The sequence below is a fragment of the Brienomyrus brachyistius genome, chromosome 3 (genome assembly GCF_023856365.1).
Source record: "Brienomyrus brachyistius isolate T26 chromosome 3, BBRACH_0.4, whole genome shotgun sequence".
Classification (NCBI taxonomy): domain Eukaryota; kingdom Metazoa; phylum Chordata; class Actinopteri; order Osteoglossiformes; family Mormyridae; genus Brienomyrus; species Brienomyrus brachyistius.
In genome coordinates this window covers 26,215,265-26,241,634 of record NC_064535.1, presented here as the reverse complement: position 1 = coordinate 26,241,634, position 26,370 = coordinate 26,215,265, and the positions used below count along the sequence as shown (strand labels likewise).

At 44.3% G+C, this 26,370-nt stretch overlaps 1 protein-coding gene across 7 annotated transcripts in view; it reads left to right on the top strand.

The window, feature by feature from the left end:
- Positions 1–381: 381 nt before the first annotated feature.
- Positions 382–26,370, top strand: part of LOC125738950 (potassium voltage-gated channel subfamily C member 2-like) — a 33,134-nt gene continuing 7,145 nt past the window's right edge. The window contains exons 1-2 of one of the 7 annotated variants that reach the window (XM_049008505.1): positions 382–405; positions 3,283–3,835. In XM_049008505.1, the coding sequence (XP_048864462.1) occupies positions 3,287–3,835 (549 nt within the window). In that variant the 5' untranslated portion in view covers positions 382–405; positions 3,283–3,286. Of the gene's footprint in view, positions 406–2,041; positions 2,760–2,933; positions 3,836–26,370 lie in introns of those variants that run through there. The other 6 variants (XM_049008502.1, XM_049008503.1, XM_049008499.1 and 3 more) reach the window with 6 other exon arrangements.

Here is a 26,370-nt window from a genome sequence, read left to right as displayed (position 1 = left end):
AGGACCGAATAATTACTTGGGATAAGCTGTCTTAACTGATAAATTAACACATTAAACGCACTGTCTGATTAGGAGAGTCCCATTTTTTTGTGGGCAGTGACCCTTCATGCAGAGTCAAATGCACAGTCATTAAACCCAGCTACTGAGGAAAACTGTTCTACCTCAGTGACAGTGTTACCTCAGCCCTCTGAAAATAAACACTGGCTATTTAGCACAAGTAGAAACCGTGTTATGGAAACGTATACATTACGGGTATATTCGATTTTTTTTCCACAAAAGTTAGAATTTAAAGTATTCGTTCCTGCCAAAGTTGAGCAAATCGATGTATGCGTGTCTGCTCATATACGTTCATATACAAGCTAAAATCAGGGGCAGTCGCACAGTGGAGCAACACAGAAAGTACAGGTAGGAACCACAAGCCGCAACTCTGGCCCCGTGTGGCCAGATCAATGCCGTCATAGATTTTTCCAAAGTGGGCTGTTCTAAAGTTGCAATGGAAGGAGCTGGAATAAAAAAGAATCACGTTACTTGAAAGAGACACTTTCATCTTGACCCGTTATTTTGATAATCGGGTTTCACATGTAATTTTAATACAGGAGCATCACTGCTCAACAACTGGTTGCTCCGCCCGTTTCCTTGTCTATACCCTGTGATTGACTGCATGTTCCCTTGCTTTATGCTTTATGAAGCCTGAGTTAAGCGCCAGACTTTCCATAACCCTGTACCAGAAATTTAGTTAGAAAATGGATGGGTGTATTCATCATGTCTCACGCTTCTATATTATTAATATCCTATAACTTAAAAGTAAAACCAGTGGTATCAGATGGTGAAAAGTAACAGTTCTGCTCGGGGAGTTTAACTTGGTCGGTCATAGAGCTGCAAGCAAGGATGTCTTCTTAGGGAGACAAAAAACGATGGATCGGGGGTAAAATTAGACTGGGTGAATGGGAAATAGACGGCATGAAAAAGGCGTTAGTGGGTGCCAAGTGTTCGATTTTAGCAACATATTTCCTAGCATCGAGACGGACTCATACCGACAATTCTAACGTAACCCGCGGGGTAAAAGCCAGTGGCTCCCGAAATGGACACTCCATGGTTTGAGGATCAGACATCAAATCTGTCAAACTGATTTGCACGTATGTGCTTCCCTAATTATGTCATCCAACCACAAGGCTAATAACATTATATAGTTTTCATATATTTCACATCAGAACGACCTTGTTGAAATTCTGAGATGTTTGCAGTCTTCCAATTTATGCAAAACGGTAGCAAGAATTCGCAGTCTATATACCCCGTTTCCCATGGATTTTCTATAAAATGTTGTTTCGAGGGCACATAATATTCACGATTAAGTGATATCAGTAATTCGATTTGGGTTCATAAAGGCATCAGCCGGCGCACCGGGAATATTCCAGTCTGGTCGCGCAGCAGACAAGAACAACAATCTTTACAGCCGTACTGTTGTATGACGTCGATTTCATAAATTTTGTGATAAATAACTCATTTACCTTTTTCGTTTTCACCATTTGCAGACTCGTAATCATTATGATTATAGGGAATGACTACAACTTTACTGTTTAAATGCACCTGCTACTGGAACTATAAACATACTAAAATGCACTGACGGTTCGCCTTCCAGGCAGGTATTTGCGGTATAATATATATATATATATATATATATATATATATATATATATATATATATATATATATATATATATATATATAGCAGTGCTCCTCTACAACTTAGCTTAGCTCCACTATGTTATTTTCACTGACTGTTTCTTAAGATCTTAAGAAAACCCTTCAATGCTTATGAATCCATTTTTTAATCGAAAATATGCCTTTTCTTGGGACTCGGTGAGCCGCACCATAGCGTAGGACCGTATGTGCGCCAGACGCGCATCAGCTGAGTAACGCGCAGGTAACGCAGGTTTCCCACTAGTATCGCACCACGTTCTTCCGTGACCATCTAATGCCCTCAGTATTTGCTTCTGTCCTCACGCGTTGCTCAGTCCTCCAGATTGACTGAAATAAGCCTGTTCAGGGCAGACGGCAAACAAACCACGTCCCTTCGGCTAGCATCCTACTTACGCGCGACGCCAGGAAAACTTATCTATTTAGCCGCTACTACTACGCGAATCAAACTCCAGTTCGTATCTTTAGGATATAAACTAACTGCGGAGCCAGGGTGGATTTGTCTGATGTTTTTCAATACATTTTTTTCGGAGTGGGTTAATAAACCAGCCGGATATTGGTATTATAAGATGAAATACCCTCCATTTTACGAAGTCGCAAAAAAGCGCAAAGCCAGACCGTCTCAGGGAAGCCCCGATTATGGAATTACACGTTATAACAATGGTATAATTATGAGGTTTATGTGCAGTGCGTGTCCCTGTAGTTAATCGTAGGAGCTGAACTGGATTTATTTGGTGCTGAAAGAACAGCTCCGCCAGATCCTCCGAGACGGAACTGGTTGTCTGCCCAAATGTCAACAAGACAGACGTATTGGAATGTAAAAAGGGTGGCTGCAAATCTGAAAAATGAATCCAAGAAATGCAAAATGCAAAACAAAACCAGGCTTTAAGATTCACGTTTTATTTGGTGCCTTGCCTGTTGCGAACGCGCTAGACGCGTAATTTAATGATTTGCATTGGGGTACAGGAAATATAAACTTGAAATATAATTAAAAAAAAACAATGTTTAGGAAGAATTCTGTTGCGAATATTACCAAGCACCGGAATCAACAGCGCAAACCGGTAAGTGATTGAGGGATTTTTCCTTGACGCCGTTTCAAGTAAATAATAATTAAAAAAAAAACTGTGGAGTAAGGAAAGCGTTTAAATTAGGATAGTATTTTTATATCTGCGGTGGGTAAAATAAGACGGAATAAACAGATCAAGTTGGCAGATGAATAATCAGAAGGGCAAACAGTGTTATTTAATTCGACTTCACCTGCCAGAATGGGAAACAGGAACCACAGAGACGGCGCTCATAAAGGCTACCAGCAACTGCACGCACGTCAATAGCTACTGCCTGGTACCACTGGCACAAGGGCAAATCGAAGGAGGTCTGTCTAGCAGCAAGCGATTTCTGTCATGAAATTACAGAACCGTATGCAATCGCATTTAAAAAACAAACCTGGTGCATGCAGAATGGACACTGTTGGTTTCTTGGGCAGATAATCTTTCCTGGCTACTCTAGGTGGGCATGTTGATGTTACTTCGGAAACAAAATATTCGATACTTTTAAAAAATCTTAATCGAGTCATGTCTTATCCAGAGCGATGGGCAAGATCGACGACAATGAGAGGATAATCCTCAACGTGGGGGGAACCCGGCACGAGACGTACCGGAACACTCTAAGGACGCTGCCCGGCACGCGCCTCGCCCTGCTCGCCTGCGGCCCCGACGGGGAATCCTCGCCCGCGCGCCTGCAACAAGTATCCGGCTTCATTGAGTTCAACCCGAAAAGCAACGAGTACTTCTTCGACCGGCACCCCGGGGTTTTCGCCTACGTGCTCAACTACTACAGGACGGGGAAGCTCCACTGCCCGGCCGACGTTTGCGGTCCCCTCTTCGAGGAAGAGTTATCCTTCTGGGGTATAGATGAGACCGACGTGGAGCCGTGCTGCTGGATGACCTACCGGCAGCACAGGGACGCCGAGGAGGCGCTCGACGTGTTTGATATTAACGTGGAGAACTGCGACGGAGAAGAAGATGAGCTGGGCATCGAGGACGTTGAGACGTGCGAAGGCAGTTTGGGTCGCTGGAAAAAGTGGCAGCCGGTGATCTGGAATTTGTTTGAAGACCCGTATTCTTCCAGGGCTGCTAGGGTAAGGAGCCGCACCACAGTGCCCCTGGGGTTGCCCGCACACTCGCGATCGACTCACAAGTTCTTGCATTCCGCATTATAAAAATATTACATTTCTAAAAACCATGCATATGAATAACAAACATTCAGTGCATCAATGAATCAGTGTCGTGATGAATGACACACGTGTGCAAAATGAGTCGGAAGGAACTGAAAAGCACGGCTTGTATATAGGTTTTTAAACAGACGAACGCTAAATGAATCGCGCGGTTTAGGATTTACCCGACGGGTGTGTGATCGTTACCCTCAGTGACCTGCCACCACAACGTGTCCTTAGTTTGCTTTAAGTTGTCCGGGATACAGGTGTGTGTCACTCACAGTGTCGCCGAGGGGAAAGCAATCGTGTGGCACAACAGCGCGCCCGCAAACGTGCAACAATCAATGGATGATTTTCAGATCCTGAGTCTGAGACATCAATGTTTCTATAAATAGAAGCTCGCAGAAACTCAAACGGAGGTTGTTATGGAAACCGGTATCTGAGGGAGGGCGGGGGGGGGGGGGGGGGGGGGGTTGAAATAGAAGAGGTGGCATGTCGATATACTCGATACCTAAAGAATGAAAATTAGTTAAATATTCATTCAATCATCATACAGTATTTCCATAACGTCTGCCAAAACTTGTTTCCTCTTTAAGTTGACAATTTTTAAGTCCCGCTTGGAAGATTCCAAACCTGGGTATCAATTATATTAATTATATTACGCAATTCATTGTTGAAGACAAGACTTCAGGATTGATGCCGGGAACTTCTCTTGTGACCTTGAAGTGACTTTCACATGGGCTCTGCAGTCAACTCTTGCGTGTAGTACTAGGAGGATGAGAGTTTGCTAGCCAAATCAATAACGACTTACATCTGACACTGACACCTGCATAATGCTGTTAGTTTGTTAATATAGGTGCCATGCAGCTGACACAAGCCTTCAGTACTGACCCTATTTCATGACACTGATTAGTACTGTGCTGTTGCAGAGATTTTCATGTAACGGCAAAATGAATGTAAGGCCAGTGAAAATAAAATATCTTCATCTGCAGTGAGCAGACCATCAGACAGCAATAGCTGTAATGCTGATTTTCCTCTCTTATTTCATGACATGCTGCTTGGCGCTGTTGTATTTATGAACACTGTACATGAACTCCTGTCCCAAAGGGGGAGGGACTGTAAAATCTTCTTACTGGAAATCCAGCACATTGCTGATGTGAGTTCAACTCAAGACATCTTTGATTAGGTGGTTATTGTGGCATTGCTGAGCTGGCTTTCTCCGGTAATTTTTGGTGTAAATTCATCCCTTCCCATAAGCTACTAGGACTTACTGACATGAGAGATGATTTCCATGTTCCATGTCTATAACAAGACAGAGTGTATCTGTACCACCAATCGGTTGCTGGCTTGAATCCTAAGAATTCCAGCAGTGATCCTCCACTGTTGGGCCCTTGAGCAGGGCCCTGAACCTGCAGTTGCTTCATCCTTGGTATGATATTCATCTATATCCAGCCTTATATGGAGATCGTCCGACTTACAAGGAAATATGGGTGTTGGTGGCAGGATTGGCACTCCGGCCACTGGAAAAAAACCTCACACTGGCCCACTCGGACTAGAGCGAAGCTGAGGTATCGCCCGCCACATGGCTGCACTCAGGTTCTCATCCCTGAGGTGGTTTGTTGTGTGGTGGGTGCGGCGATGTGCTGTCATCAGTGCATGCCCCTGACCTCTCTCTCCTCAGTACCAAGTTATTTCATGTTAAGCTGATGTGGCTTTGAGGAACATCTTTGGGCTGGGGGCTGGTTCTCCATGATAGTCCATGATGGATTATTGTCTGATTAGGGATGAGCATGGCGAAGAATAAGACCTTCCTTCCATCTGCTCTGAATTAATGGGGTTTGAGGGAGAAGTTATGGGATCATGCTGCAGTTCATGTCATTTACGAATGACTGAAGTGCCAGTCTAGTTACTGGCGGTTTTGTTGTGCTGTACTTTAGATTCCGAATCCACCTTATTTTGGTGCATTTTTCTGCGCCTCTGAGATCACCCGTTATTCTAGGCATCTTTGCCAGGACAAGATACAGCAAATGTGAACCCCTTGCTGTCAGGGCTTTTAGGTGGAAGAAGCTGATGTTTCATATTTGGAAACAGGAAATCAGTTTTTTTTCTTTGAAATACATCAGTGCTTCAATACTAAGTTATTTTTTTTTTTACTTCCTTCACTTTTGTTGATTGTTCCAAGGAGGTCAAAGCTGTCGACAACCTCCCCTTATTTGCCAATAATACTACATCTTAGGGTCACAACCTTTGTTTTCCTCTTGCAGAAAAACTGCATGCATTTTCCCATTAATTTTTTTATTATGTACAGTTTTTAAGTTCAGAAGCACCAATACTGCTGAGTAAAATGGTTAATTTTTAAAATGTCCCTGTCACCAATCTGATCTGAGACATTATGTCAGCCTCTAACACAGTTTAAGCCTTCAGATGTTACAGAGAGTGACCTGCTCTTTCTCATGGACGTGTCTGTCCCCCTCCCTTTCTCACATGCATGCCCTCTTTGTGTTTTTGTTGTACAATCTTTTCTGATGTCTAATTCAGAGCATTATTTAAATATGCTTATGTTTTGGTCATTTCCCTGGAGGTCAGTTTTAGGGTTGTATTTTGGGAAGTCTTTATTTGTAATGGAAATAATTTTATGAGCTTTAAGCTGTGGATAAATATATCACGCAGTTTTACATGACCTCTTAAAGGATCTTTCCTCTCCATGAAGACACACAAGCTTAGTTTTCTATGTTGCTTTTATTGGGGGGGGGGGGGGGGGGGATGGCATTGTGAATGAAACACAGCATGTTTGCAGACCTGGTTCTTTGCTACTTGACATTTGCACGTGTTTTTCCATATTTATGCCTGTGCTTCCAATCATACTACAAAGAGACAATTCAGTTGAATCAGTGATTAAATTAAAATGTATGGTGGATTTTGCGTTTTTCCTCTCAGTGTAACGGCAAGGCATGACAGAGAAGGAGAAGAACCATTTAGCAGTTCTGACAAGACAGGGTTTTATAAACAAAGCAGAACATCAAAGGAGAACCAGAAAACAAAGGGGCCACGAGGGGTCACAGCTAAACCAAGGCAAGGAGCAACACCAAGAACAATAATACAAACTCTAGGTAGGAACACAGGGAATAACAATAAGTCACACTGGGGAACTGTAACAAAGAAGCACACAGCAATACAGGGAAACAGGCAAAATGAGTCACCAAGGAACAGAACATGAACAGGCACTTAAATACACTACTAACAAGACACGATGCAGGACAGGTGAGAACCATAACCAAATCAACCAATCACTAAGGGCGCAGGGCAACAAGGAACAAGTGCGGTAAATTACAGGAAACTGTAACAAATACAAAGGGCTATCAACACTAGGAGAAATGAAGGAATACAAGTAAAACAGAACATAAAAAAACATAAAGAAACAAATCATAAATCTAGTTTATGATTACCCTAAAGAAGACATAACATAACCGAACAGACACCAGGGGATAAAATACAACCAAAATATAACAAAAAGATGAAGCAGGCCTCAAGCCAGCCTCAGACTTATGACGGGAGGGGTAGCAGCCACACGTTTGATCCATTGAGCTCTGTGGCGGCCCAAGGAGCAGTGAAACGCAGTAGTGAAGCTAGTGGGAAGCTAGTGGTGTGGCCAGCAGTCAAACAGGGAAAAGACACGTGGGGCCCATTGCCCATGGCTGATGTTAATGGCAGTCCTGGAAAACAGACTGATGGATGGATGGATGGATGGATGGATGGATGGATGGATGGATGGAGAACTGAGGAGAAGTATATCAGTATGCACAGTGAGCATTGTATATCATGAAGGGTTGATGAGGTTTTAAAGAAACCTCCAATACACACTTCCAAGGTTGTATGGAACAACGAAAACGTTCTATCCACAGCTGCTGTCCAAAGCTCCTCAGGAGTAACCCACCCCGCATGAGACTACCATCCCTTCTGACCCACTCACTTTTCTTTCCATCCATCCATCCACCAATTTTCCAAACCGCTTATCCTACTGGGTTGCGGGGGGTCTGGAGCCTATCACTTTTCTTTCATGCATCTGAAATGATGCATTACCCTTCTCTTAGACTGAGAATTCAGTTTTGACGGTCCGACGTTGCCTTTCCGCACACATTCTGATTACAGACTTCTGACCCCAAGTGGAGTCACTGAATACTGCTCGAAAGCATCTGCACATTCCAAGATGCTTGTTACCTTGGCAGGATGTGCTTGTTGTCATGGCAACAGGTTGTTCATGCCCTTCTGTTTCCATTGAGAACTAGCCAATCCGCTGTCTAACTAAATCACCGGAACTTATTGAACGTTGTCTTAAACCTTTTAACATCCTTCCTATGTGTCTTTAGATAGATATTAACCTAGATGCATAATGAGCAGGTATATGATGCATGTAGCTTAATGGGAATGTTTGTAGCTCTTTTTGCTATTTCACTTTTCTTTTTTACTCGTATCGTGTAATATTTGGCTGAAACACATATGTAACTATTTGGCTATAATTGGTTAAGACTGAAAGTGGAAACAAACCATTTTTTAAAAGGCTATGCCAATCGATTCAGATGTTTTAACGGCCGCTTGTGCGAACCAACCGAGGAACAGAATTAAGCTGCGAAAACAATTTAATTTTCACAGCAACGTTACAGTCTTTGAAAGGTGGCGGGTCAACAATGCCTTGAATGCGAGGGGGGCCACAGGGGGGTTCTGTGGTTCTAAATGTGTCTGGAACACCTGCTTATTTTGGTCTTGCTGGGAATACCATGTGTCCCATAGCCATCACATTAAGCATGCCACACAAGACGTGCCCTGTCCCATAGATAAGAGTCTTACATATAAGGACGTTTTGAACGTACGCCACATTCAATGAATAGAGGGGGTAAGCATGGGCATTTTCAACCTCCCCACGTTCAGCACCTTTTCCTGCTGTCATTGTACTTCCCGGCAATTGTAAGTTAACTATTACCTTACGTTTCTCACACTTCATTTTACAGCTTTCTGAAGGAAGATTTCCACTCCACTTTGCCAGTAATCTAATACACAAATGATAGATTTTTTTTTTTCAATTTTAATTTCAGTAATCCATGTCACTTAGGTTGCATTCCATAAGCTGGTGGTTACCGAGCCCTTCAGTTTAGATGCTGTGATGTGGGTTTAATATGTGTAGGTGCTGCAGAAGGCTATGGCAAGCAGCTCATCGCAGATTACACTGAGCGCGGTAATGGCGGGAAAAACATTGTCGATCCTGCTGTTGACATCATAGGCTTTGTGGCGTTAGGTGTGCTGTGCAGTCGCATTAGCGGCTCTATGTTATCTCTCGTTTTTCTCTTTCTCATGCTACCTAAACTTAAATAGAAAGATACGTTTATTTTTTTTTCTCTCCAGTAATACTTTGATATTTTCTCACAAGATTTGGTAATTTCAGAATACAGTGCAATTTCCGAGGATGTAGTATTATCTTTCATCCCAGAGGGTGAACCTGATTTGGTACACATACTATTGAATGATACGTAATTTGATACAATGCAGAGTTGTGATTGTAGAAACTCTGAGAGCATTTGTTGGCCTCCGGCGGTGAACCGTGGCCTTTCGCGGTCATTCTGTGAGCATCTGCGGCTGTGGGCCATTGTTGCGTTCCCTGCAGGCCTGGATGAAAGCCGATGGCTGTTTTGCAGGCTTTGTGGACCAAGGGCAGGACAATGGGGATGGGACCTAGAGAACAGGCCCCCCTGGAAGCCCTTCACGGTGTGCAAAGCGGACTCGAGTGTCACCTGATTGTCTCCGTCTGTTGTGAATGTCAAAGGTGGAACCTATGCCCGGGAATGAGAGTTAATCATATTCTAGATACATCTGCAGCTAGAACCGCAGTGGCCCTGAGCTACTTTGCAGAACCAAGGCCAACTTGATGAAGACTTATCCGCACATAGTTTTCTCAGTTACATCCACTACTTTCACATAATGAAAAGCCCCCAACGGATAAAGTGAGTTGAGCAAAGTTAATGAAGTTTTTTGTAATCCCTGCCCTTCCTTTACCCTGACAAGGAAGCATCCATCCCCTACCAACTCCCTCCTCCATGCATCATTCCAGAACCACATGGTGCTATTTGCCAGCAGTCCTCACTGTCTGGAAATCTAAAAGCATACAGTAAATAAATCCACGCTACTAAAATAATTGGTAACATTTTAGTTAAAGGTCTAATTTAAAAAACTGTTACTAATCATATAATAGTATATAAATAAAAGTATTTATTACAAATTTTATAAATGTATTGCAAAGATATCTTGTATCTGTCTCACAAAGTTTTTACTAAAGCTTTGAAATTAGTTATACCTAAGCCTTAAAGGTCTGCTCTAAGCTTACATAAACTGTTGCTAATCATTTAATAATATATAAGTAGATAAAAAGACTTACTGTCAAATTTAGAAATGTTTTAAAAAGATATCCTACTCTTGTCTTGGTATTTACTAAAGATCGTTAAAATACTCAATTATAACTCATTTATGAGTATGCTTACAAACCCATTATTTTATGTTTACAAGTTACTTATAAGCTCTTCTGTAAATACCAGGAGAGAGATAAGACAGTAATACATTTATAAATTTGCTTGTGAATAAATCTTTCAATCTATTAATATATTATCAAATAATTTGTAGCAGTTTATTAATAGTTAAGCAGCAGAACTTAAAGGTCAGTGATAGTAAATCATTTAATAATGGGGTATTATTATACAATTTTATATTAGTTGTCGCGGCATGGTGGTGCAGTGGTTAGCACTGTTGCCTCACACCTCTGGGACCCGGGTTCAAGTCTCCGCCTGGGTCACATGTGTGTGGAGTTTGTTGTTGTCATGGGGTTTCCTCCAGGTACTCCGGTTTCCCCCCACAGTCCAAAAACATGCTGAGGCTAATTGGAGTTACTAAATTGCCCATAGGTGTGCATGTGTGAGTGAATGGTGTGTGAGTGTGCCCTGCGATGGGCTGGCCCCCCATTCTGGGTTGTTCCCTGCCTCGTGCCCATTGCTTCTGGGATAGGCTCCGGACCCCCCGCGACCCAGTAGGACAAGTGGTTTGGAAAATGGATGGATGGATGAATAAACTAAAATATTAAATTGTCCCATTATGAAATCCTTGCCCAAGTCCGTAGACACGCTGGGAGAGCATGGGGGGGTCATGAGGTCACTGGAAAGGGGTGTGTGTCTTTGCAAGAGGAGGAAGGTCCAAGTCTTTAAAGTCCTGGTGCTCCCTGTCTTGCTGTACGGCTGTGAGACATGGACACCATCCAGTGACCTGAGACGTCGACCGGACCCCTTCGGTACTGTGTCTCTTGGGAGAATCTTTGGGTACCGCTGGTTTGACTTTGTGTAGAGCGAGCAGTTGCTCAGGAAGTCCCCAAATGAGGCACATTGCCTGCGTCGTAAGGGAGCGTCAGTTACGGCACTACGGCCATGTGACGCGTTTCCCCGAGGGCGATCCTCATCGCTGAGGAGCAGAGCGGCGGGACCAAGCCAAGGGGACGGCCATGTAACACCTGGCTGATAGATAGCCATTTCCAAAGGGTGGGGCTGGACTATGTGTCCACCTGGGGGGTTGCTCACCAGGATCCCGAGGTGTTTCATGCTGTGGTGGGTGCGTGCCCCCCAACCTGACCTGACCTGCACAACTACATGTCCCCAGTTGAAGTCTGCTCCTTCCTTCTGATCTCAGATATTGAAATCGGTATCCTGGTGTACAGTTGGGCTTCTGCAGTAGCCCAGTGTGAAGTAACCTTTGTGGTCCAGACACTCATAAAACTTCCATTTAATATATTTATATGTTTATATATTTTATAGACAGAGTGGCTGTGGATTGTGGGGTACCATTGACCCACATTTGCGACCCTGGGGAGCATACCCATGACATTTTGGGGCCTTGTTCCGCTGGCCTAAACCCAGTGTGAACTCCTTAAGTTGGAAGCCATTGCAGAAAATAGTTTTGTTATGGCAAAGCTTGACGATTGAGGCCTGTTTTGCAAAGGTGAAATTAAGCTCCTGTAAGAACTGATGGGAGAGGTTACCACCATTCAGGAGACTTATTTATCACAGAAAAGGTTCATAGGAGAAGGAAGAAAGGAAGGCATTCGATCAAGTGGACTGAGATAATATCAGGACAAACGTTCTAATGAACCTCCGCATTATTTTTAGAGGAAACTTTGTCGCGTATCATTCATAATTACGAGCTTCAACTTTCCTGGGCTTCTGAGACATTTCGAAGTCTCATGGCACGGAGAACTTCAAGGATCTGCACAGCCACAACAGCAAGAACCTAAAGCTAAAAGTGACTCGGTCTTTGATGTGTTTTTATTCCAACCCATAGTGCTTTTGACCTGCCACATTCATTATTACCCTGTTAAGGACCATATAAGCCTGATTAAGGCAGGGTTGGAATGAAAAGACCGTGGGGGGGAACCAGCAACAGGACTGAGAACCGCTGCTTCCAGCTAGGTTGATCAGAGACCCCGGCTTTGACGTGAGTGCGGCGTTATTGAAGAACTTCATGAATGTAAGTGGTTCTCTGCCTATGCTAAGCTATAAGCTACGTGCACGCTTACCTAAGTGAGCTTTCAATGGAGCCCCAATATGAGGGTTGTGCTGAACCTCAGTCATGCTTGGATCGATATGATGTCATTCAGCATTCTGGCACGCGGCACTTTAGTTGAATTTCCTTGACACGACAGTGTTTAGTTGACTCACAAGGAGGAACTTTTTCGTGGAGGTGGCATGAACGATAATGTAAACGACCGTGCAGCGCTTGCAATCTTTTACATTCCCCCATGGCTCTCATCTTTCAGTAAAAAATCAGACAGCACCTCGCGAAGATCAACTTTTTTTTTTTCTGAGATAACCTTCAGGAATCGGGCAATTCCTCAAGAGGATTAAATTTTACTGCCACATCCCAAAATATATCCGAGCTCTTCTTTGTGTAACATTATGAGGTCTGGGAGGTCAGTGGAAGAACTCCAGTGGAAGAGGGGAAGTCGCACCTCCCCTGACTGTCACCATAGCAGCTCGGGGTATCGGGTTCTCTCAGGTGCTGAATCAAACAAATTAAAGCAGCGGCTCTAACTGGAGCGAGCGTCACCGGCACCGAGTGGAGAAGCCCGAGTAAGGGACCTGTACCAATGGAGATCACAGTCTACTGGGAAAAGGATGCTGAAATAACAGTCGCCGCTGGGGTCAGCAGTGCCCCGAAGTCCAGCGCGGGGTGAAGCAGGGACAACCCCGCAATTAGCGCACAAGGAGAGTCCCTTTGTGTCATAAACCGTAATGGAACGGCTCACTCCCATGAAAAACAACTCAGCAGATGTCCGAAGGGGAAGGGAGACGCCTGTGCAGCTCACCCGACCACTGACAGGTGGCAGTACTCATATGAGTCTCATCTCATAAACTGACCACCGATGGCATTTAATAACATAACACCAAAAATTTGCACCGGCCGCTGCGAACCAACACAGAAAGGCTGCCAGTAATTTAAACTAATTGACTGTTATTACTCACGGGGGACGTAACACACCGTGGACGAAACTGTTATGCGGTGTACATAGAATGGTCTTGTGATATGCTGTAACGTTCAAAAATAGGTGTCGTTTTTTTATGAACTCATAGGAATACGGTTCTAGCTGTTGTCAGCACGCAACCGTTTGCGGGATTAAATCAGGGGCTGGAGCTCAGCTTTGACACCAGTGTGTTGGTCTGGTTGGAGGGTCCAACACATAACAAAAGAAAGAGCTGGTTTTGAGGGCACCTTGACTGATGCACCATCGGTTGCTCCATTGCTGTGGTGGATCCCCAGCATTGTTCTCACAGATTCTCATAGATTCTCATAGATTCTCATAGATTCTCATAGATTGCCCTACTCATGTCAAATACTAGGTCTCCTGTGGGCAGGGACGGATTATGGGTTGTGTGGGCCCCTGGGCAAAACGTTCGCGAGGGCCCCCCCCCGCCACCACCACCACCACCAGCACCACCACCACAACCACCACAATTCAAGGGCCCTTGGCAGCCAAACGCCCTCCCTATAGGGTCAGGGGCCCTTGTAGGCAGAGGATCAAAGAATGTAGGCCCTCTAAAATAGACAAACGAAAATACATTGTTGATAAGCATTGCAAATTGTTTTGGGCTAGGGGCCCCACGGGCCCCCTGCACCCCAAGGGCCCCTGGGCAGCGGCCCCGCTGGTCCAGTCCGTAATCCATCCCTGCCTGTGGGTTCTTCCACACTGACCAAATGCTTAGCTGACGAAAAGCAGAGATTTGGCCAGTGCCAAAGAAAGCAGCTCGGGAGACGTCAAGAAGGGGCCTTGTCTGTCTCTGGCGTTGGTCTAATTGTCTGTGTCAGTCCAAAGCTTTACTTCGGTGAGCATGTCACTCTGCGACTTGATCATCTCATCGAAATTGCGACTCTCGGGAAGACTCATGGCCAAGAGGCCACATGCATCGAAGAAGGCTGGCCTGCCGTAGAGTACCACTTGGCAAATCTTATGCCTAAACGTGTCGCTCAAAAAAGAAATTGAAGAATTCTTCAAGTAGATTGCTTGCAAGCATTTATCTGCTTCAGGAAATGTAGTCAATTTGGAGATAAATTTTGGATTGCTCATTATGTGACTTAATGTATTGATGAGTTGTTGATAGAGATGATTGTGATGTCAGTTCCTCTATCTTTCGTTCTTTATATGGATTCATTAGCCCGGTGCTCTGTGGCCACAGATTACTGACACAGCATAGGTCCCACTCACCAAGCCTCTTGCCATGATGGAAGCAGGCCTGGGCATGTTGTGTGTGAGGGTTAGGGTTAGGATCATGGTTGTCATGAGTCCTGCAGGTCGTCTTTGAAGAAGAAGTAGCAGAAGAAATCTCAGGAAGACGTTGACCTGAAAAAAAAAATGTAATAGCTTCTTTCGGTTACAGCTTTTTTTGTGTGTATATTTGGGATACTCGTACCCAAGCACACACAATACTAAACAGTACCTCCTCTGCAAACCCTTGCTGTTTATCCTTACTGATAGGATTCTTTGCCTGAAGCTTAAAAAAGAAGCAACATAGATCAGATCAATTTTATCCTCAGACGGTGAATGATTAGTCAGCTTTCCAGGGTTTAAAGGAAGTTTGTTTCAGCGCGGCTAAAATGACTGACAATGCAGCTTGTGGTACTTACGGTTTTTTTAAAGGTGCAAGACCGATTGCGTAGTATCAGATGTGTACGGTAAAGGGCAGTCTCATGCTATGAGCAATCTCCATCCTCCGTTCGGGCTATTTACTGGATGAGAAAGGCTATAAGCTGATTTTCCAAGGGAAAAATAATCACTGCCTTCACAAATCAGAGTCACACCAGGCTCCAGACCTACAGTATCAGGTATCGGGGCACGCACAGAGGCTGGTGAAAGCAGTGTGTGAAAGCAGAGGCCTAGCTCAGGAGGTACATTAATGCTGATCAAAGGCCCTCGTTACAGGCTCTTTAACCTAAAGCCTAAATACTGGCCCTGATTCCCGCCATGAGAGACGGATGTGTGTTTGTACTCCGTGTCACCACAGCGCTGTTCGTTTGCATTAATCATCAATGATGAGAGGTGCTCGGTGCAATGTTTTAATCATGTACAAATGGCTAAGTTACATGCGGCTAAATGTCTTAATCGGCAGCTCGTCTATGACTCCTGCTTTATTAGGCCTCGTCCCCTTTTATTTTTTCAAAAGCCAAATTCTGATGCCTGGAAAGACGCTGATATTCATCCTTTGAACCCCACTGATATTCACTTCATTTTAAAATACTTGTAAAAGACCGCCTGCCACTTTCAGGGTCAGCTTTAGATCGACTGCGATTGTACTCCCGCATATCAGTCCGGCCTGGAGTCACATGATGCGTGTGAGGTTGACGTGGACCAGTTTAAAGTGATGGGATTTGTCGCTGCGATAAAGAAGCACGTGTCTCCGCCTGATCATGGGCTCAGTACATTTGGCTACCTCATGCAGCCATACTGATAATTCAGTGTTTTGCCAGGAAGTGCCATTTCTGGATAGGGTGACAGTGAAATTGAGCTTGAGAATGTTCTTGGACTTGCCCTCTGTTTTCTTGGAAACCCGGAAGGAAGTGAACAGGTGACGCCTTGAGAATCCATCCTCGGGTATCTCTGAAACCAACCTCGTCACCTTGTCAGCGATCAGAGTCATGTGCGCTCAGGGGAAGGGACTTCCATGGATGTTCTGACTGCCTGAGCCATCACGCCCTTCCCTGATTTACTTCTTTTGCACATGGGCAGCTGGGCTGGAAGACGACCTTTCCCGGCTTTGGTCACCAGTCCCGGGTAGAACCGTCCACATCAGCAGCACCTCACCCAACGAGAGCTGATATACAAACACGAGTCCATCCGAAGCTCGAGGTTCGCCTGCAGAGCCATACCACCAAGCTAAATAATTCATCAGCGAGCAGATCATTATTTCTGGGCAGGCTGAACGTAACGTGACGTAACATGACCCATGTGCATCGATCAAGATGGTACAAAACGCAGGACAGAGCAAAGCTCATCTTAGCCGTCATGCTGATATGTTTGCAGGCATTAACACCAGAATATGAATTATCTGATAGATTTCCCTGTTAAGGCTTCTGAGTTTTCGCTGTCTTTCTTTCATATTTCACCTCTCATTGACTTAAAATCCTAAACCCCTCTCTTGCCACATGCACATACAAAAGCCTCATTCTACTGCTTGAAGTATTGGAGGGTAATGTACTTAGAATTGGGCTTAAGTGTCGAAGATGACGGCACATAGGCTCAAAAGGAAAACCTTGATCCCACTTTATCCAATCATCATATTCTATTAGAGAATTGGGACCCACTATTAGGGTCTGATCTCAATAAGCATTTAATTATGCAAGGCCTCATCCATCTACATAAGCCATGTTGTCCTCTATGCTTTTCACCTGTATCTTCTATAATACTTTGGTATCTATAGTGATTTCGGGTACATTTCATCAGAGGTGAAAAGCCCAGGTTCAGGCAGTGCAAATTCAGTCTAAGATTTTATTTCAGGCACCCATTTGAGTATAAAGAGCCAGTCACTGAGTACTCAACTAGTTGCTTCAAACACAATCCTGCTCTGGATTTGTATTTTCCGGACCTGAACTTTCCCCTTCATTTTAGAATGTTTCGTTTCATCAGCATGTACTTAGCAGTTGATTCTGCGTATTTTATGCAGACTCTGACAAGAAGCATTTGTCGCATTGCTCACTTGAGGGGCTCGTTGCAAGTAGTCCACACTCCTATTCGGTTCTCCAGGCAGCTTGCGGTCGATCATAGCTGGCTTCGCCCACAGCACATGGAAATATTCTGTATGTCATGTCATCATCGGTAAAACCCCCTTGGCGTAGATTGGTTCATCCTGACAGTCACAATGAGACAACTTACATGTGGGAATCATTCACATCACCTGTGTCTTAGTACCAGTGCTATAAGACTGAATTCTCTATTTCTCTCTCACCCTAAAACACTGTAAGACCCTGGACCAGCACTTCATTGTTGCCCTTGTGGCCTTCACAACATGCCAAATCCAAAATGGCCGTCTTTTGTTTTTGTTCCTTCCCCCAAGTTTTGGCAAAACTTCCACACACGCTCTTGTTTAGCATCCTACCCAGAGCACAGCTTACACTTAGTCTCTGCTTTCCTTCACTCATGCTTATACCTATTGCACCCCTCAAAAAATTCCTACTTCCTCTGTTCTTCTGACCTTGATGAACTGTGACAGGTAGCTCTGAGGGGGAAAGGAATCTCCTCGCATTATTTGAGCAATTCAGGTGATTGATTTCAGATTTTTTTATTTTTTATTTTTTTTGGGGGGGGGGGGCGTCTTTCAGTCTGCTTTCAGGGTTTCGAGGAGTAAAACTGGTGTCCTCTTGAGTAACTGGAGAGGATGTTTGGGCAAGACTGGAGAGGATGTCCAAGGACAAAACAAGGACAGGGAGACGTACACAACTATGACTATGACAACAGTAACAGGAGACATTTTGAAGCCTTTGAACCTTAGCGTTTTTTTTTTTGAAGTGCTTGGCAATGGTAATTCAATTTCTCATTTACTCATTATGTGAAGAATATATAGAATAAATAATATTTTTAATACTCTTATTTGCAGGAGTTTGTGTATGCCTGTTTATTAAAAGTAATGAAGGTTCAAGCTTCTTTGATTGCCTCACCATGATTTGTTCATGTGTTTTGAAACCATGGGACAAGCTAGAGTAATTAATATCTAATCAATAGTTGATTGACCAGAGTACCTCGGCTGGCAGACAGATTTGTGAGGGAAATGGTGGTGCACAGTGTTGATTTCTAGGGCTGAACGACCCCCTCTGTAGACATGCCCCCCACCAAGCCTGAAGAAGCTGGGGCCTCAGTTTGCCACTCTGGGTGGTGATGAATGACTGCAGGCTCATTGGGGCAGATAAGCCCCCCCCCCCCCCCCACAATCTATTACCGGAGACTCTTTTTAATAACCTCATAAATATGGAAATTCACCGATCATCCATATTCATTTCACAAATTGCGCTCAGCACAAGAAAATAGGATAAATGATTCAAGCTCTTTCATTTACTATTCAACAGGTTACAGGAAGCCCTGTCCCTTCTGAAAAGACCAAGCTGAAATGTTCTTGTGTGTATGAAGGTAGTATGAAATTCCTGAAGCCAGGTGGTGAAAATGTGTTTTAAAGGCTGACATGGCCAGAGAATGTGTTTGGGTCACATTCACACCTGTCCAGTGAAGATTGGTAGCATTGACTGAGCGTGTAATAGAGATCAAGGATCTAGTGTATAATGTGAAGCAGTGCAGAAAGACATAAAACTCAGAGACACATTAACACAGAGGTGTTCATGCAGAGGTGGTTCATTTCTGCACTGTACACTGGAGGGAACTGCATGAGGACCTAGAGGAGATCACATCTGGGCCTCCAGTGGAATGATCAGAGCGGCAGTGTAGATCTTAGGCAGGGGAGCTTGAGAACACAGATGCAATTAATAATTCATTCCATAAATGAAATACCCACTCTGTGTAATCTTCGATTCTTTGATCCTGTGTGATGAACAAATATTTCTTCAGAAGAACTGGATAATTTTACAAATTTATGCGGAAATTATATTTGTATAGGAGTGCAGTTCATACACAGAAAATATCAATGTACTGTTATGGAAATGTAAATAAAATATTTGGAGCAAATCCTTAGTTCCTTCTAGCATTTTTTGGGGGGGTCACAAAAGCCTAGTTAATCGTTAGCTCGTTTACATTCACATGTCAATTGCATAATTTTTTTCCCAATCCAGTTTAGCGGAAACCATGGCTCGAGGCCGTCTTACTGTAACGCAAGACACAATTTGAAACTTTGAGGAACCACGTCCTGTAGCTGTGGCTTAAACTCCAGGTTAAGTTCACTGGCTAACAGTATAAGAGAACGGATTCACCCTGTAGCACAAATGTATTTCGCAGTCTTCCTTTCATCTTTGATGTGAGGGACAAGCCAGGATTCCGGCCGACAACGGAGGTTACTCCAGCCAAAGATTACTCAATTTAAATGATAACAAATATGAATTTGGCTCAGACTTGCCTCCCATCCTGGGTTGTTCCCTGCCTTGAGCCCTAAGCTTCCGGGATAGGCTCCGGACTCCCCACGACCCAGAAGGATAAGCGGTTTGGGAAACGGATGGATGGAATTTGGCTCAGATATGGAAGACAGCCCATGATTTAAAGGGATTTGTTACGTTACAATCATTGCTATCTAGCTAACCTTAAGCTGTAGAGCTTTATGCTCTTCACACCCAAAGCAGATGTCTTCTGAAGGATGTTGTTGGCTGAAAGACCTGAAATCATCAAAAGAAATAAAAAGTACAAATAGAACCTACATTTATTTGTTTTAAAGAACCAATTATAATTCTGACATTATAATGTTGTTGAAGGCTAATGTCAGTTAGCCCTGGTGATCAACAGCGTTTTGGGGGACCAGGCACGCAGCCAGGAAGAATTTCATGGAAGGTCTGGCAACCCTCTGTATATTTTGCTGGCCAGGGGGTGGTGTGGATTTCACTGGGGGGGGGGGTTCAGAATTATTTCAGGGTGGGAGCAGGGGTCAAACCTGCTGCTATACACCATGTGCACATGCTTTTGTGGTCATAAGTTATTAATTTAAGTTTAAGACATTATTAGACGTCCCAGTGGGAAATTCTGGCTCATACAGCAGCAAGAACATAGTGCATATAGTGGCAAATAGACACAAGGTGCAAAGAAAGTACTCATAGTGCACGCAAAATACTCATAGTGCAAACAAAGTACTCATAGTTCAAAGTACTCATAGTGCAAGCAAATTTAGAAAAAAACATGTCCTGAAAACAGAATCTATTTGTCTGCTGTATACTTATAAAATTTGTTTAAATTTAGTGCAAAGTCATGTGAACAAATTTAAAAAGGTCACAGTACACAAGCAGAATATTCTCCTTTTGTACTGTGTAATTTTTAAAATGCTACGGTCTATTTATTGGTGGATGAATGAATCTAAATTAAATATTGGGGGTTACACATCCCCTAGCTCCTGCGCCCCTGCTGACCACATTCATCTTAAATCCTGCTGTTAACCTGGTCCTGCACATTCTCACTGTAGTACACATCAGAACGTGCTGTGTGGTGCTGAAATCTCACACTCTTAGCCGGTGGAATCGATCATGAAGTTTCATCTGAGTTGCTGGGCGCGATTTGCCCTTAATTCAGCTGCGGCGCATGGTTTGCGCTAAATTGGTTTGGGGAAAAAAAAAAAATCATGCATGTCAAGTATCCCTGACAATAACTATTTATGAGTCATTAAATACATGTCATATTGATCGTTTCTGTACTTTCTCAAGCAGATTGGAAAAATTGTGACTGGAGATTGGCGGGTGATATTTCAGAGGTCACATGACCAGCCTATGGGCGGAGCAGTCTGGGGGCTGATTAGGCTCGTGTCTGGTGCCTCGCAGACCTGTTTGCATGTGTAGAATAACAATAACCTTTGACTACAGAACGGAGAGCGAGCAGGAGCTGGGAAGAAGCCATTACCGTGGCAACAGATGTATGCTGCGAGGATTTCAATAGAGGGAAATATTATCTGCTGTTTGCTCAGATATCGATGTTTAAAATCGGCTGTACATACTTTTGATGAACCAATTACACAAGGTTCCTTTGTGATCCTCAGTTTAATGATCATACAGCTGTTGGAAAGGATACGTCTTCCTGTCTTTGCCTCCCCATGTACAGTATGTTTGCTCTGTAAATTAGTCTGTGGCAGGTCCTCGTTAAGAGCACTGTAGAAGAATAAATTAGATTAAAGTAATTTAAATATGTTTTCCATGCTTGGATGATGGGAGCAAGCTAGCATTAGCATTCATGTTTGTGCTATTTGCATGTATAAATGACTTTCAGTCTCGGGTGGCGACGTTGTCTAAGCACAGACATATTTCAGCATCTGGCCACCTTCAGCAGGGAGGGAGCCGCCATTTGACACCTCCTGTCCAAATAACCCGTCAAACTGAAGACTTCAGCTCATGCTGCAGAAGCTGGGGTACTCATAATTCACTGGCCAATGATATTTTGATATGGGCACCGTGTAAAATGAATGGGTGACTTTTGCTCGGTTTGCCCTGTTGAGTTTCAGTAGATCAAGCCTGGAGTAAATCCGTCTAATTCATGCATTAGCACGGAGGTAGGAAGGTGCTTTTGACCTCTGTGGTGCTGACAATGACAGTGTACTAGGGTTCTGCAAGCCGGAAACACCGGCAGCTACGACGAGGTTATCCGAGCACTGGGTTTCGTGCCATTTACACGCACGTATGCCAACACTTTGCGAAATGCCCTCGAGAGCGACAAGGCGTCCCTCTTCGTTTGTCCCTGTCAACAACAGCTGCACGCGCCTCACGGAAGCTCGACTGACATCGGATCTCCACAGTGCCTCGGAGCCTCGGACGGCCATCTTCCCTCCAATCCTAGTGGATTCGAGACACTCAAGAAAAGAGGCCATTGCCACACCTCTCCCAATTTGCAGATGTGTCTTATTTTTTCCGAGCGTCTTGAAGATTTACGTAACGCCTTACATATCTCATTGTCATAGCAACAGTTTCTTTCGCTTTCAAGGGATTGAGTTTGGGGATGTTTGCTTTGAGAATATGTATCAAGAGGGTTAATGAACTCAAACAATAATTGAGATCCTTGCTGTTAAATTGTAGGGTTTAGTGCTGCATTTACACCCTTTAAATGGGACATACCTTAACAGTATTTATTGTTGGGTGCTTTATTTTTCATTTCCCCCCTCCCATGACATTTTCTCTGGCTGCCAGGTGGCCAGCCTTAATGGTTAATGGAGGTAATTTATTTCCTCGTCCGCTACAAAGGGCATCAGCTGAGATCACAGGCACAAACATAGGCACACACACAGGGGTAAGCATGCGACTGTCACCCGATCTCCGGGCAGTGAGAGGCTAATTGCCCTGAGCTCTCTTCCTCCCGAGCTGAGTGGTGCGTCTTTGGAATCTGAGCCAAGCAGAGTGGAAGAAGCTGAGTGAAGCCCACTCTTCTTCGAGGAAGCTGTGAGTCATAATCACAGGCCTGTTGTAGCTGCACAGGAGGGCTCAACCCGCAGGCTCTAGGGGTCTTGTGTGTGTGTGTGTGTGTGCGTGTATGTGTGTCTGTGTGTGTGGGTATGGGTGTGTGTGCATGTGCATGCATGTGTGGGTGTGTGTATTCTGTTTATATTATATTGTGGGGACCAAATCATGTTGGGATTAGAGTTTTTCCCTTAGATATTAATGGAGAGTCCCCACAAAGTTATAATTACAAACCTGTGTGTAGCTGGGTGTGTTTGTGTCTGGGTGTGTGTGTGTGTGTATGTGTGGGTGTGTGTGTGTGTGTGTGTGTGTGTGCATGCACGAGGAAACCATTCAAGTTTTCTGACGTTTGGGAGGCAGCAGCTCATTACATCAATGTCTTTTAACAGTGGCACTCCGAGAACTTGAATATTTAATTTGACCTCAAAGTATTCGGGCTGCTTCACAAGAAGCTGGAAAAGTGAAAAAATCGGCCGCATGTGACTATCAAAAAAAAAAAAAAGATGTAATCTTTCCAGAGCAAAACAGACTCCATGAAAATGAAGGGAATATTTCCAGTAGAGAGCAACAGTAAAAATAAAATCCATTCATCTGTCCAGAGCTGGGAGGGAGCAAAAATGTGGACCGGCTGGGCACACATACTACTGTACGGGTAATTTGGGGATGCTGACTTGTCTATCTGCATGTCTTTGGATTGTGGGAGGAAACCCCCGACCGATGTGTGGACATGGAAACGCCACACGAAACGAGGGGGTGCGATTCAAACCCCCAACCGATGTGTGGACATGGAAACGCCATACAAAACGAGGGGGTGCGATTCAAACCCCCACGCTGGTGGTGTGAGGCAAAGGTAACAGTGCTGCCCACTGAGCCACAGTGTCATCTAATAATATCTGCCTCAAATGTAAAATATCTGTCAACAGAACTATGTTTTTGGCTCACTATTTAGTCATTAGTGAAAGCCAGTAGGCATGCTGGAATAACACGAGGACCCAGGGCCCTCTTAGCCTCTCTCTCTCTCTCTCTCTCTCTCTCTCTCTCTCACGCGTTCTCTCTCATTCTGTCGCCTGTCATGCAAAAACAGGGAACTCACCCAGGAAAAAAGCACGGCCACTGATCTGAGGCCTGGGTTTTTCCTGTGCAGCGGGAGGGGGGACCAGCAGCAGGGCCAAAGATCTGGACACACACCAGTTCCTCCAATAATCCCCCACCCCTTACTTAAGGCCCAAACTGTTGATTAAATCCTGGTTCTCTGTCTACGACTCTTGTGGTGCGGACGCCTAAACAGTGGCTCGCGACCAAGTTCCCCTTCTGTCGTGATCATAACTTGAGACAACGAGGATTTGGAAAGAGCAGGTTGTGCAGCGGCTAATTGCTTGCAATGCTATAATCATACCATTTGGATTAATATTTTTTTTTCTCTCTCATAACTCACATTCTGCAGTATTTCTGAGCAAGGCACAGATTAAATCGCTTTATTGAATTGTCAAATCACACTAATGACTTTCATTCAACAGGAACACTGTAGGATATCAGGACAAATGGCCTTTCCCAGCAGTGTGATGTGTTCTCCTGCAGAATGTGCGTCTCCTAACTCACTCTCAAGCTACATGTGGCCAGGGGTCCAGCCCAAGCTCTGCCAAGAATTGTGGGAAACCTGGCGGCACCGGCAGACTTCCACCTGCCGGGCTGGCGCCGTCCCGCGCGTTCAAGCAACTGTGCTCACAGGCAGGGTTTAAAACTGTGCGTGGCGGATCAAAATTTTCACGCAGTCTCCCGCGTCTTAAACAGCTGCACACGTCCAAATGCATGGGGCTTTATTTGTGATGTACAAAATATCTCCACAACACCCCATCTTATACAAAAGTTTGTAAATCAATGAGTTTTTCATTGACTGGAATTCCAGTTATTCTTTAGTGCCGTTTCTACTCTGAACATTGCTGAACGTCCTAAGGTCTGGCGTGATGTAAACCCGAAGGACAGAGGCTTGTGGGAAAGCTTTCCAGCTGACCTGTCAGTGTCACTTTTTAACCCTTCCTTTAACCCCAATTCCCAGTCCTCAAGGGGACCTTCCCCGTCTGTCAGTGACAAAAGCAAGAGCCACTGAATGATGAGCCAGTCGTCTCTCTATTAATAGACGTGGAGGGTGTCAGTAGAGATTCTCTGCTGTGCAGTGGAGACGTTCGCCATGGCTTTCCTCATCTCCCCGACTCTGAAGTTATGAAGACGCTACAATTCTGTGTCTGGCAAGAACTCGACTGTCTTCTCCGTGCGCAGATTCTCCTTTTTTCTGAGGATTAAAGTAACAATGAATTATTCAAATTAGCGTGGCTCCACGTTGTAATGTGTTATTTTTAAGCGAGCATCTGGTTGGTTGGCAAAAGCCTCGAATTTAAAAAGGGACCCCAGGCGAGTTTGTCATCCTGATGGGATGTATAATGAAGGAGATCAAGCCGTACATCCGTGGGTGGTGGGAGGAATCTTTTTTTTTTTTCTTTTTTAGGTACTGCTTTGCTCCCAATTATACAAGTTTTCTTCCTGCACATAGAGACCACTAGTCTGCACCACTAGTCCTGGGGAGGGGGGTGGGATTGTCCATCATTATCCTTAAGGGAAGGTTTCTCCTTTGTTAATCTCTTGCTTTCCCCCCTGCGATGGTGTTGATGGCTCCATGTGAAAACAGTGAATTCAGTGTTGCTGAATTTCCTTAGGGAAACCTATTATATAGTGAGTGTCCATGTTTTAGTTCAGATGGTGTAAAGAAGGTCATAAAGATTATATCCACATATATGTTGTCTTTTTCCAAAGAATACGTTGACAGGCAATTAGTCTTAATAGTAAAACTATTCTGAATGTACCAAATATGTTTTAAATTGTATTAAGGAATGCTTAATGTACTGTGGGTTTGAAATCCCAGTCAACAAAGGGAAGACCAATAATATAGAAATTTAAAGGGCCAGGGATGACCTCTGTGTGTGTGTGGGGGGGGGGGCAAGGCAGCAAGGTGTTATGGGATATGAAGTGCACAAAGTGAAGCTGCTTCTGGTTAGACGTACAGTATGGAGCATGGCCGGTGTAAGGCGTGAAGCACGCACCTGCTCAGCCGAGCCTTGAACAGGTGGCGGCTAATCGATTTGGCCGCGCGAACTGTGCAGGAGCAGCTTGGAGGGGGTTTGGTTAAAAATATGCCAACGCACTGACACATGGAACATTAGCGCTCACAGCACACGTCTGTCTAGCATGACACAAAACACAACAAACTTGATCCGAGGTGCATTACACAGAATACTGATAAAATAAACACAAAACACGTGTATCAGACCGGAGGCTGCTTGTTTTCCTTAATAGCTTGTCATTGTAAGATGTTAGCATGACAAAAATCATCTCCAGAAGTGTGTCTTGCACTTATTAGTAAGACAATTAGCAGTTACATTCCAGTATTTCATAAAACAGTTATTATTTTGGGTATGATTTCTATACCTAATGGATCGATAAATCTGTCAAATGCAGCTTATAATCGCAGTTCTGGGGCACAGTGTCTGTGCACCACCTTTTACACGAACATACATTGTGTTTGGTCACATGGCTGCACTGTGCTGGTCCACACTGCCCCATCCACTGGACCAGTGTGAATACTCTGCACCCAGTGGCACCCAGTGTTGTTCTGCAGCTGCACCCAATGCATATTGATGCTGTGGTTTGTAGATTATACAGGCATTGATGGGCATAAGCACCCTATTGCAGGCCAATGGCAGGGACAGCCCTCTACAGTTTAAGTACCTTTACATTTGCATTTTATTTATTTGGCAGCTGCT